The sequence below is a fragment of the Capra hircus genome, chromosome 2 (genome assembly GCF_001704415.2).
Source record: "Capra hircus breed San Clemente chromosome 2, ASM170441v1, whole genome shotgun sequence".
Classification (NCBI taxonomy): domain Eukaryota; kingdom Metazoa; phylum Chordata; class Mammalia; order Artiodactyla; family Bovidae; genus Capra; species Capra hircus.
In genome coordinates this window covers 91,603,155-91,615,766 of record NC_030809.1, presented here as the reverse complement: position 1 = coordinate 91,615,766, position 12,612 = coordinate 91,603,155, and the positions used below count along the sequence as shown (strand labels likewise).

At 43.2% G+C, this 12,612-nt stretch overlaps 1 protein-coding gene across 23 annotated transcripts in view; it reads left to right on the top strand.

The window, feature by feature from the left end:
- Nucleotides 1–12,612, top strand: part of NEB (nebulin) — a 203,973-nt gene that overhangs the window by 141,226 nt on the left and 50,135 nt on the right. For all 23 annotated transcript variants that reach the window (XM_018063007.1, XM_018062893.1, XM_018062997.1 and 20 more), the window contains 11 exons: nucleotides 196–300; nucleotides 914–1,018; nucleotides 1,971–2,078; nucleotides 3,628–3,735; nucleotides 5,068–5,175; nucleotides 5,724–5,828; nucleotides 5,928–6,032; nucleotides 6,663–6,761; nucleotides 7,091–7,201; nucleotides 11,521–11,625; nucleotides 12,298–12,402. In XM_018063007.1, coding sequence (XP_017918496.1) covers nucleotides 196–300; nucleotides 914–1,018; nucleotides 1,971–2,078; nucleotides 3,628–3,735; nucleotides 5,068–5,175; nucleotides 5,724–5,828; nucleotides 5,928–6,032; nucleotides 6,663–6,761; nucleotides 7,091–7,201; nucleotides 11,521–11,625; nucleotides 12,298–12,402 — 1,164 coding nt within the window. The remainder of the gene's footprint in view (nucleotides 1–195; nucleotides 301–913; nucleotides 1,019–1,970; nucleotides 2,079–3,627; nucleotides 3,736–5,067; nucleotides 5,176–5,723; nucleotides 5,829–5,927; nucleotides 6,033–6,662; nucleotides 6,762–7,090; nucleotides 7,202–11,520; nucleotides 11,626–12,297; nucleotides 12,403–12,612) is intronic.

Here is a 12,612-nt window from a genome sequence, read left to right as displayed (position 1 = left end):
GTCTGCAGAGCACCCATGGCCTCAGGGCATAATGTCTTTTTTTTAAAATTTTTTTAATTTTTTTTTTTTTAAGGGCATAATGTCTTGCTTTTCATTCTGCAAAGTCATCCTGGGTCTAGAGCGTGTCTGTGTCTTTCGTGTTAAAGTTAGTCAAGTTTTCTTGTTTTGACCCCCTCCATCTGTTGCAACCCCCAGATTGTGTACAAGGATGACCTCACCTGGCTGAAAGGCATTGGTTGCTACGTCTGGGACACTCCTGAGATTCTCCATGCCAAGCATGCTTACGATCTACGCAATGATGTGAGTTCACCTTGTTTTTTGGTTGTTTCAAGTATGCTTCCTTCCCTGTGTGGTCTAGAGTCAAGGGGAGAGGACATCAAATACAGACACTGTCATACCCCACTGTGTCTGAAGTGGTGCTGAGGATGGCTGAGCTGGAGGAAGATGCTGAAGAGCAGAGCGGCCATTTCTCAGGAATGCAGGCAATGCAGATGAGCTGTTCCATTGTCCCTGGTGCAGAAGGGACTCCTGATTCTTCTCGCCACCTTCCGAATGATTTTGGATATATTAATGAGCACATAATTCCTATTGTTAGGTCTCATTTATTAGGAGTCTGTGATGCCAATGACAGGATCTATTTGTAAGGAGAGGATTTGCTAGGCAAGGTAATACTATAATCAAGATTTTAGTGAGAAAGCTTAAATATTCCTAGCAAGGTAGTTGTCAAGCCTCCTGGAAGACTCTAGACTACCCATGTGACTATAAGCATTGATTACACTGATTGTTATAAAATTCAGTGCTAATGTACGTGCATGCCATGAGCTAAAAGCAACCAATCTCTATGTGAAAACCAACTATTTCAAATATACTGAATGGTCTAACACAGGCTTATTTTCTTTCTTCCTTTTGACAGATCAAGTACAAAGCTCACGTGCTGAAAACAAGGAACAATTACAAGCTGGTTACTGACACTCCTGTCTACGTTCAGGCTGTCAAAAGTGGGAAACAACTAAGTGATGTAAGTGCCCACTGGAGACGTTACTTCAGGGAGAGTAAAACAGGGCCACTGCACTAGCAGAAGTGGGAAGAACGAAAGTCAGGGCAGGCCAGGCCATTTCTCAGTAGGAGACCAGTGCTGGTGCCTTAGAAAGCACTGAAGATTCTTCTCTGATTTCCTCAAACCTGATGTGTTCTATTCGTTTCCTGGAGTGGCGTTGTAAGTAATCCAAGTTTATAAAATCCTTAATGTTTTAGAACTTCCCAGGTTGCTTTTTATATCCTTGTGTCATGAGCAATGGTTTATGCCTCATAGTCTCAACTTTCTAATTCACATAGTGCTCACTGTGGTAAGGGAAGATCCCCTGGAGGAGTGCATGGCAACCCACTCCAGTATTCTTGCCTGGAGAATCCCATGGACAGTCCATAGCATTGCAAAGAGTTGGACATGACTTAGCACATGTGCATGCATGATAAGATGGAGAGAAGGTCTCTGCAGTTACTGATGAGGCCTCTAGCACATGTAATCCGATAGACTTGAGAGAGGCACTTAATCCCCTGAGCCTCAGCATCCTTATGTGGACAGCAGGAAAGTGGATGGAAAGCACCTGTGTGATACACAGTGGTACAGAGCAGGCTGCCCCCTTTTTACTAACCCCATAGGTTAATAAGCAAATATTAAATCCCACCAGCGAGTCAGAATGTGAAAACCTTTTATTGTGGAGCTCATGGTGGTAAAACACCCTCTCTTCCTCTTCATATGCCTGAGCTGACTCTTCCACTGATTTCTCAGCGTGGGATCCACACACTGGCCTATTCCATTGGACAAGGCCCAGTATTCGAGATAGAGTTCCTGAGGCAAAGGGAGCAGGCTGCCATCTTTATATTAAGAGACTTGGATTTGCCTTTACTTAGCTTCTTTTAAGCCTGAGGCCACAGTGCAGTTCACTCACTCTGCTTCCCTCTGCATCCAGGCTGTCTACCACTATGACTACGTGCACAGCATCAGAGGCAGAGTGGCTCCGACCACAAAAACCGTGGATCTGGATCGGGCCCTTCATGCATACAAGCTCCAGAGTGAGGTAAGCAGTGAGAGCTGGGCAAACTGCCCAGCAGAAACCCAGGACGAGGGCCAGGCCTCTGTAGAAGTGGCCTCTCCTGGGCATCCTCAGCCTGACCTTGTAAATCATAAAGACTGTTCCAGTCACATGAGTTAAGCAGAACAGAAAACCAGTGTATCACCTGTCTGCCCTCTTGGCTGAGAGCAAGCAGTGGGCATTTTTGGAACAGTGCATACATAGAAGAGGATCAATCAACTATCCCTGCTCTCCAAAAGCTTGCAGTCCAAGACAAGAGGACAAAGACAGGCATATAGTCATCAAAGACTGTGTACAATAAGAAATAAAGCTAAAGGTTACTGTTAGGCTTCAGAAGAGAAAGAGGCTAGATTCCACTCATCTGGTAGTCAGGAAGATCCCCTGGAGAAGGGAATGGCAACCCACTCCACTATTCTTGCCTGGAGAATCCCATGGACAGAGGAGCCTGCTGGGCTACCGTCCATGGAGTCGCAAAAGTGTCGGACACAGCTTAGCGAATAACACTTTCACTTTCTCAGTGTTACATTGGTCTCAAGGTATTGAATGTTAAAAGTAATTTGGTTTTTAATATTTTAAGTATTAGTCTTATTTCCTATACCTCTCCTGAGAGAGAGACTATTTCAAATCACAGATAGAAACTCCTTTCCTCCTCCTGCATGGAATATGAGCCTCCCGACCCAACAACGTCACATCAAGACATTGTGTTTATGGGGCTCTGAGGGCTCCCAAAGATGTGTCTTATAATTACTACTATCTCAGGATTGGTGATGGCGTGAATATCAGCTAACCATAGGGTTAACCACAGAGGTGGCACTGGCTGCCTGTTTACTTTTCCCAGATTATTGCTGGATGCTATTCTGTGAACCAGGCATATCTTTAGAAATAGAGGTATTTTCTTTAAGCCTCTTCACTCATTGCTCTTTAAAAAAATATATATGTTGAGTAATTTAATATGTATGGATGTGAGAGTTGGACTATAAAGAAAGCTGAGTGCTGAAGAATTGATGCATTTGAACTGTGGTGTTGGAGAAGACTCCTGAGAGTCCCTTGGACTGCAAGGAGATCCAACCAGTCCATCCTAAAGGTCAGTTCTGGGTGTTCATTGGAAGGACTGATGCTAAAGCTGAAACTCCAATACTTTGGCCACCTGATGTGAAGCGCTGACTCATCTGAAAAGACCCTGATGCTGGGAAAGATTGAGGGTAGGAGGAGAAGGAGACGACAGAGGATTAGATGATTGGATGGCATCACCAACTCAATAGACGTGGGTTTGGGTGGACTCTGGGAGCTGGTGGTGGACAGGGAGGCCTAGAGTGCTGCGGTTCATGGGGTTGCAAAGAGTCAGACACGACTGAGCAACTGAACTGAATTTAATTCATTGCTTGACTCTTAGAATTTACTTAATTCCTTCTTGAAATCAATTCAGTGAGTATAAGTAGATTGAAAACCTAACACAAACTGGAAATGATTTGTTTAACTTAGATCCATCATTTGACATAGTTGTCATTTAACTTGCTCTTCTTCATCCTGGCAGAATCTGTACCGAAAAGCTGGCCTGCATGCCCTGCCCACTGGATACAGGCTTCCAGTCGACACCCCTCACTTCAAACACACCAAGGACACCCGATACATGAGCAGCTATGTGAGTGGTCTCCTCCTTGTTGAGATGGGGCTTAAAGTAGGAAGGAGGATAGTAATATTTATTAATAGCCTATTTTCATCCCCTTAATCACACCCTGAAGTTTCAGCATGATACAATGATGGGAGGAAATTCCCTGGTGGTTCAATGGTTAGGACTTGTCACTTTCACTGAGAGGGACATGGATTTATTCCCTGGTTGGGAAACTAGGATCTTTCATGTCATGCAGTGAGGCCAAAAAAAAAGATGGAATTAAAATAGTTTTTTTAAAAATGATGGTAGCAGGGAAGGGGAGATGGAGTATTTTCTAGGCGTGTTGCTCCTGCAGTTCAGCAGTGCCTGGTTAGCATGATGGGTTAGTAAACGACTTTTCACGGGGTTCTGTCTGCATGACACAGTGACCTTGGCTCAGGGATCATGGCTGCCATACTGCTTCTAATTCTGTTGGCCTTAACACAGAAACATCCTGAACTATCTCAAATCACCTACTGGAAATGCTCCTTCATATGTGTACTACTGCTGTGTGGCGACAGTATAGTCTGCCTTCTGCAATATCTTATTATAAAAAAATACAGCTTCACCGTGTGTTCCTTTGAAAAGAAAGACTCTGATACTTGCCTCATGACTGACCTTCTGGGCCCATTTCCTAGAAAGCTCGGAGGGTACTTAGGTTCTCATTACCTGCAGCTTTCCCAGGCATTAGCACTAATGGCAACTTTTCCCGCTGGTGTCAGGCTGGGATGTAATGAGCAGACCTGGAGAGGAATTGTGTGTCCTGGTGACCCTGGCCTTCAGGCCATACCCACAAATCAGCCATCAGCTCAAAAATGAAATCTTCCTTCCATACTGCCCTCCAGAGCCCTGGGAATTGAACCCACTGACCAGTGAACTCCCACAGCCAGTGGCCCAGTAATATGGTTTCCAAAGCAAAGTCACAGATTTAATTATCTAACATCATTGTTTTCAACAGTTTATGAAGTTGTTCATCCATCAGTCTTAAAATCAGCCTCTCATTTCTGCTTTGCATATTCTTAATTTCCTAGCCATATTGGGACGAAAAATACAGGGTTTTTGTTGTGTTTTGCCTACCAACTTACAAACAGACTTAATCTAGGCAACCATGAATTGTATGCCTTTCTGGATCTGGCTTTATTAGCCAACAAAATAATTTTCAAGACTTAGATTATTAGAGAAATTTTGTCAATGATTTTTTTCCATGCTTAATGCTTAGAGAGTAGCTTTCAAATGAAAGTGACAACGCTCTTCCGTTTGACAAATGTGATGCTTACTCTTTGTTCATCCATCAGAGATCTCCTTCTCACTTTGCTTTTGCAGTTTAAGTACAAAGAAGTTTATGAACACATGAAGGCATATGGGTACACACTTGGACCCAATGATGTCCCATTTGTCAACGTCCGGAGGGTCAACAACATTACCAGTGAGGTACTGTGGCTGTTAATTCTGTGAGGAGTTTCAAAGATCAGGGCTTTGTTTGCAATGCATTAAGAATTAGTTGTATTTCAACTACAAACTTCAGTTTATCAGCAAGGAATAAGGGGATCCTTTCTTCATCATTTTGATACTGGTGTCCTATGGCAATATTTTTATATATTTAGTAATACCTTTGTTGAGACCCACCCATCCATAGATTATGATGCAAATTAATTCCTTCCTTTGACATTTGTATTAAAAATCTTTAATAAGGTTGCATATTAGTCTGATTCATGAGCCTGGATAGTTTTCTGTGTGAACTATTGGTTTGAATATCTAACCCTACTTTCCAGCCATCTGATAGAAAGTGGATGCCTGTGCTTCAAATTTTTCACCCAAGTAAAATAAATATCATTTTCTATGTTTTTCTAATTTCAGTCACTTTCTGTACCTTAATCTTGCCTTTCATGGCTGTTTAAATATGTGAAATATTTGATTAATGTACAGATGCTCTCATCATCCTACACTAAACACCTGGAATGATTTTCTCCCCAATGCAGAGACTGTATCGGCAACTATACCACAAACTGAAAGACAAGATCCACACCACTCCCGACACGCCTGAAATCCGCCAAGTCAAGAAGACCCAAGAGGCTGTCAGCGAGGTGGGTATTTTCTTAGGAGAGAGGGGAGGCCATGGAACCCAAGGATGAAGGTCACACTGGTCTCTAATTTATGTGTTTATGGGCATTTTCCCCCTGCAGTTGATTTACAAATCAGACTTCTTCAAGATGCAAGGCCACATGATCTCTATGCCATACACACCCCACGTGCTCCACTGCCGCTACGTGGGCGACATCACCAGCGATGTAAGCATCTCATAAGGGCTTTCTGGGGGACACTTAACAAGAAGCAGGCTTGCTGTCCACATGGAAGCCAACCAGTTTTTGGCAGCCTTTTGCACTGAGTACTTGTAAACTGAGTATACAACTTGGACGTAAAATTGTGTGGAAGCAGGACCTCACATTCCTCCAAGTAGTAAGAGGACCACTTGGGAGATACAAGAATTGCTGACCACCATTCTACATTCAACACCAAATCATTACTGGCACCTCATTCCAAGTGGCCTCTGCCCTCGGCACACTTAGTATCTTTCTCCTGCTTACCACTACTCCCACCCCGTTTCACCACTTCCTATTGTCACTGTTTTTTTTTCTCCTTGAATGTTTCCTTCTCATAAAAGACCACTCCATTTAATCTATGGTATTTTTCATCCCTATAATAATAAAATAATAGCCATGTCCTTTTTTTAGGTCAGGGTTACCAACTTAAAATTTAAAACCCTGTGATTTACTTGAGTTCAAGCAAACTCAGAGGACGGGGTAGATGTGCTGAACCAAAATGAAGATCCTTCAGTATAAAAGTGTCACTGCTCTGTCTTAATTGTTCTTGTTTGGAATTTGCTCACAACCTGCTATATTTCTATGTTTGTGACACAGATTAAATACAAAGAGGACTTGCAGATCCTGAGGGGACTGGGCTGCTTCCTGTACGACACTCCAGACATGGTCCGCTCCCGGCACCTGCGGAAGCTCTGGGTGAGTGCCCCCACAGCTCTGCCCGCACAGCTTCACAGGCTGGGCAGGAAGAATCTTTGTCTATAGCTTCTGTTAAGGGGAAATTTGCCCTCAACCCCCCGAGCAAGTCATGACTCACTTAAGATGATGTATGCCTCCTGTAAAAGGTAGTGAACTTAGTAAAATGATGACGAATTATTCTTGGTCCTGCCTGGGAAGATGCCCAGGACACAGAGAGGGTCAGCACAGCTTGCACGTGCCCACCATTTGAAAGACAATTCGTGCGTGACCACGACATGCAATTCCTCAAGCGATTAATCGCCTTGCATTCCCATTGTTGCCTTCTCAAGTCTCACTACCTGTACACCGATAAGGCAAGGAAGATGCGGGACAAATACCAGGTGGTGCTTGACACTCCAGAATACAGGACAATGCAGGAACTGAAGACACATCTGAGCGAGGTGAGTGCGTCTGTCCCCACACGGGCCTCATTCCTCTAGCGGTCTTTCTTCAGGTCATTGTGCTAGGCCCAAACCTCCTCCTGCCTTCAATTACAGAGTGTAGCCACCCTGTGCAAACAAGTTGGTTGACCTCACTTTGCCTCAGTTTACTTATTTTGTCCCTTTTTAATAAGATGAGGCTGTTGATACTTGCCCTGCCTATAGCGGAACATTTGCATGACTTTGTAGGTTAGAGAGTCCCGTCTTACACCGTTGTCATAGTCTCCAAACTGAATTTATTCCTAAACTTTCTCTGTCGTTAATCCCTGCTGTCAGGACTCTGATCATGGCAGTGTTATCAATGGCTCTCTGCTCCGCTGCCCTCTCAAGTTCCAAAAGACTGTTTCATTTTCATCTGCCCCGCCTCGCACTAAGGCTCCTGACTGATTGCAGTTAGCTGTGCACAGATGTGACCCTTTCTCCTATGTTGGTCCGTTGAAGATTTGCTCCCCATCTTATTTCCATGTGTATCCTATAATGCTTTGGTCATAACAGATGTCCATGTTTGCCAGGGACTAGAAGGTACTCCCTAGAGATAAGGTCATCCCACAAACGTAAATGGTCAGTGGGCTGTTCTCATTCAGCCCAGTTTGTCTTGCGGCCTTATTCATCAGACTCCATCCAGCTGTCAGGTCACTTCATCAGGTCTCCTTTCTCAGTGACTCTGATGTGTGCTGGTTAGGAATGACTGATGTTCTTAGACTGAGAGGAGCCCTGGAAAACCATCGTCTTTGGTGGAGAGGAGTTGCAGCCTCCTACGCTCGGAGTGAGCCAGGGCGGAGGACGAGTCACCCTTCAGCTGTCACAAATGCTGCCCTGGGCACGTTTGCTTTCCTGAGCGCTTCCCTCTGCTGTTTCAACCAGCGCAGCACTCAGATAGGAACGCATGTGGGGTTCTTCCCCCTCTGGAAAGGGACCTCTCCACTCTGGCTAACTATCAGAATCATCTCTGAAATATTTTAAAACTGCCCTTGAGTGGACTCCAATCCCTGCACGCTAGACTCTGATTCTCTGTCTGGATATCTGTGTGCTTTTAGCTGCTCCATAGATGGTTCTAATATTCAGCCAGCACTGGAAACCACTGCTTTAAAGTAGTACATCTCTCCTCCAGCCACCAAATAATTAAGTTGTTTGGGAATGTAAAGTGCTTATTGGTATCTTTGAAATACCTTTACTTCTCTTAGCTGTCTGGGTTCAGAGTTATCTAAAACTTTAATTTCTCTTCTTCCCAATTCCTAGTGTGGTCTTGCGCATATTATGCAACAACACTGAGGAAGAAAAATGGCATTTTCTTTAGTAGTGCAGTTTCTCTCACACTTGCCTCACTGTAGAATGACCTGGCTTGAGAAATTATCAATTCGAGCTACTACCCTGGATTCAGGTCTGGGGTAGAGCCTGCAAATTGTGCTTAATAAGGGCTTTGGGGGTTCTTTTTTAATTGAAGGATAATGGCTTTACAATATTGGTTTTGTTTCTGACATACAGCAACAGGAATTAGCCATAGGTGTACATACATCCCCTCCCTCTTGAACCTCCCTCCCAACTCCCATCCCATCCCACCACTCTAGGTTGTTACAGAGCCCTGGCTTGAGTTCCCTGTGTCATACAGCAAATTTCCATTGGCTATCTGTTTTACACATGGTGGCATACATGTTTCCATGCTACTTCTCCATTCATCTCACCCTCTCCTTCCTCCCCAAGGACTTTGGGGTTTTTAAAGATCAGGAAAGTTTTGGAAACACTGGCTTAGTAAAAAGTTGATGACCCAAAGTTCAACTTATTGATTTTGGAGTTGTCTTTAAATTGTGCAACTTTTTGACACGTATTTATTTGTAGTACTGGGAAGCAGAGATGTTGTCCAAAGGAGCATAAACAATGCATACCAAACAAGGCATACCTAAGTACAGGGGAAATATACTTCAAAGAGAATTATAGAAATGGCATGGAGGTGAGTCTTAGTTCCAGATTTACTTCCATTTTGTCATGTGACCTTATCTAATTCACTTCAACACCCCAACTTCCTGAGCTAGAGAATTAGACTAGATGATGATTTGGGCTTCTTTTAGCCATAAAATTCCATGATTTTGTGGATTTGATTTATTCAAAAATTTGGCCTGGGAGAAAGAGTAAATTTCTATTTTATTTCCTTTCTTTCAGTAGTAACACCAAAAACAGCCCTGAGCAAATGAGCTAAATTTTGTTTCAACTTGTACTTAAATATAATTTGATGTAAGGAAATTGACATGAACATACATATGTGTATATATATTATTTATTTCCTACATTTTATCTGTTCAACCAGCATTTTTATCCACGATTAGGATAAATTAGGATTTATTCTCCATTTAGACTTTCTAGTTTGCCTTATTATATTAAAAATACTAAATAGCCTCAATATTTACTAGCAGGCTATTATTTTTTCAGATCTTTTATCTAAATACAAGGTGATACTGGGATGACCCAGAGGGATGGGATGGGGAGGGGGGATCAGGATGGGGAACACGTGTACACCCATGTTGGATTCATGTCAATGTATGGCAAAACCAATACAATATTGTAAAGTAATTAGCCTCCAATTAAAATAAATAAATTTATATTAAAAAAAATAAAATCTGGTGGTTCCAGAAAAAGGCTAACTAAATAAATACATACAAGGTGATAAAAGAATGATAAACTAAGCTTCTGCATTCCATGGGCTCATAATCTCTGAGAAGAAACAGACATCAATAGGATAAGTCATATCCTACAGGAATGATCAAGACAGTATGGACTCTATGAGTTCTTCAGGCAGATAAAACAGGGAAGAAAATTCTAGGTAGAAAGTATTTGAAATGGGCCATAATGAGGTCTAGAAACTGGGACTGGTTTCAGATAGCACATGGGGAATATGGAAGACTATTGGGAAATGAGAGTGGAGACCTAGGATAGACAGGCCAGGTTATGAAGACTTGTGGTTGGTATATTAATGATCTTGGACTTGATGAGAAGTCACTGAAGAATTATTTCTGAGCAGGATAGTCTGAACATTAAGACCTAATTAGTTCTGAACTTTAAGAAAGTCTTTTTCTCAGGCTTTTTAAAGGTGGGTAAGCCCTGTGAAGTGTCCAGTAGAGGATTTGGGACAGTGGTTTAGAGGCTCTTAAGGATGTGTAGTAACAAGCAGTATAGGAGGCTGAACTAGGGCATTGGCAGTGGGAAAGGAGAAGAAGGCCATATTTAAGAACTGTCACAAAGTTAGGAGTCCAGGATTCATGACTGTTTTGATGTGCAGATGAGGGAAAAGGGCTCTAGAATGACTCCCCAAGTTTCTGGCCTGTGTGGCTGGGATATCAAGGAGCTATTTAACAAAATTTGGAAGCCAGCAGTCTCAGACTGATGGTTGAGGTCCTGGGTACAGATGAGGTTATCCAAGCAGAATGTATAGGGTAAAAGGGGCCAAGCCAACTCTTAACTCCAGCTAATAGCTGTCTTTGGGGGAGTGCAGAACCATAGAAGGAAGCTGAGGAGTGCCTAGAAAGATGGGAGGCCACCTAGGGGAGAATAGGGGAATGGAAGGCAGAGAACAGAGTTCAGGAGTGAACTTGCTGAGCAGTTACAGTTGCTGCAGAGAAACATTCTGCTGCTGCTGCTAAGTCGCTTCAGTCGTGCCCGACTCTGTGCGACCCCATAGACGGCAGCCCACTAGGCTCCTCTGTCTCTGGGATTCTCCAGGCAAGAACACTGGAGTGGGTTGCCATTTCCTTGGATTTGACAATTGTAATGTTTGCGGTAGTCTTAATGAAATTCACTTCTTGGAGTGGTTGGGTGGCAGCTAAACTATTCCCTTGAGAAGTTAATCAAAAGAGAAAAGAAAAACACATGGTCTGCTTGGTTGTGAAAGAAAGAAATAAGGCCTTTGGCAGAAGTTGGAAACGACCTGATGGAAAGAGGGACTTGGGTCTGTTTGTAGAAGAAGGGAGCGGGCTGGAAAATCAGAAGGGCTGAAGGTTTAGAGAGGCAGGGGGTAACTGCTGGAACAGGGTCCTAGAAGGCATGGGTGAGAAGGGACCAAGAACACAGCCAGAGGCTGGACACTTGAACAGGCTGCAGAATGTCTCTAATTTTGATACAAGGGAAAAAGAAAAGGAGGGGGTAAATAAAGTATTGGTTTATTGGACAGAAGTTGAGGTTGTCACAGTGGGAGAGCCCTGCTTTGTCTCTAAAGTCAGCAATAAAGGCATCTGCAGGGCACAGGACGTGTCAGTGAAACAGAATGATGGTTATCACTATTTTATGTCCAGCTCGTGTACAGAGCATCCGGAAGGAAGCAGAAGTCAATCTTCACTTCAGTTCCTGATACACCTGATCTCATAAGAGCCAAGAGAGGGCAGAAGCTTCAAAGTCAGGTAACATTCATACAGGAAGATTCAGAAACCTCCCGGGCTGGCACCACGGGGAGTGTTTGTGTGTGTGTAGAGGGCTGGTTCTGTGTTCCTGACCACTCCTGTCAGTAGCAGACCCTCATACCTGGTGGTCCTGATGAAGCCTCGTGTCCTTTAACTTTAAGAAGCTGTTTTCTCTGAGGGCAGTTGTCAGTATGGTTAGGTTTCACATGAGCAGGTAATGCCAAGTCATCTATTCTAAGTCCTATACAGTTCTAATCATTGGGTGAGTGGTCTGTGGACTCCAGGTGCTGAAAATAAAATTTAAAAATTCATTCCATAGAACCTATCTTTTGTCCAGAGACAAATGAAACCACATTTCATGCATTCAGGCAAAAATGGGGGAAAATATGTTGAGGAATCTATCAGGATTTTCTCATTCTTCTGTTGGCATTTTATTACATGTGTTTAGATTAAACTGTACTCAGTAATAAGAATGTTAGATAACTAGAGTGTGTAGCTGTGTTTCTTAACATGAGACAGAAAAAAATAAACAGAAACATATGTAACAAACAAAAGGGCAAAAACAGGTAGATACTGCCCTTCCATTTTAGGGTTAGAAATGAGTAAAGAGGACTGAATACCAAGTATGGTGTTTTATCTCTATAACATCTGATCCCTATTCTTATTATTTAGTATCTGTATGTTGAACTCGCCACCAAAGAAAGACCCCATCATCACGCTGGAAACCAGACCACAGCCCTGAAGCACGCCAGACACGTGAAGGACATGGTCAGTGAGGTGAGTTGGGAATTGAGCACTGAGGCACTGGCAAAGAAAACAAATCCTTCATTCAAACCTTTACCTGCTGCCTCTGATCAGAGAGCTCCTTTCTGATACTGCACTCAGCAGTATCAAGACACAGAAGGCAGAGCTATTCTCTTAACGAGCATTATCCGTTGTGTCCCTAGGCTGGATCTGTGACATGGTTGAGAACTGGGAAGGATGAAC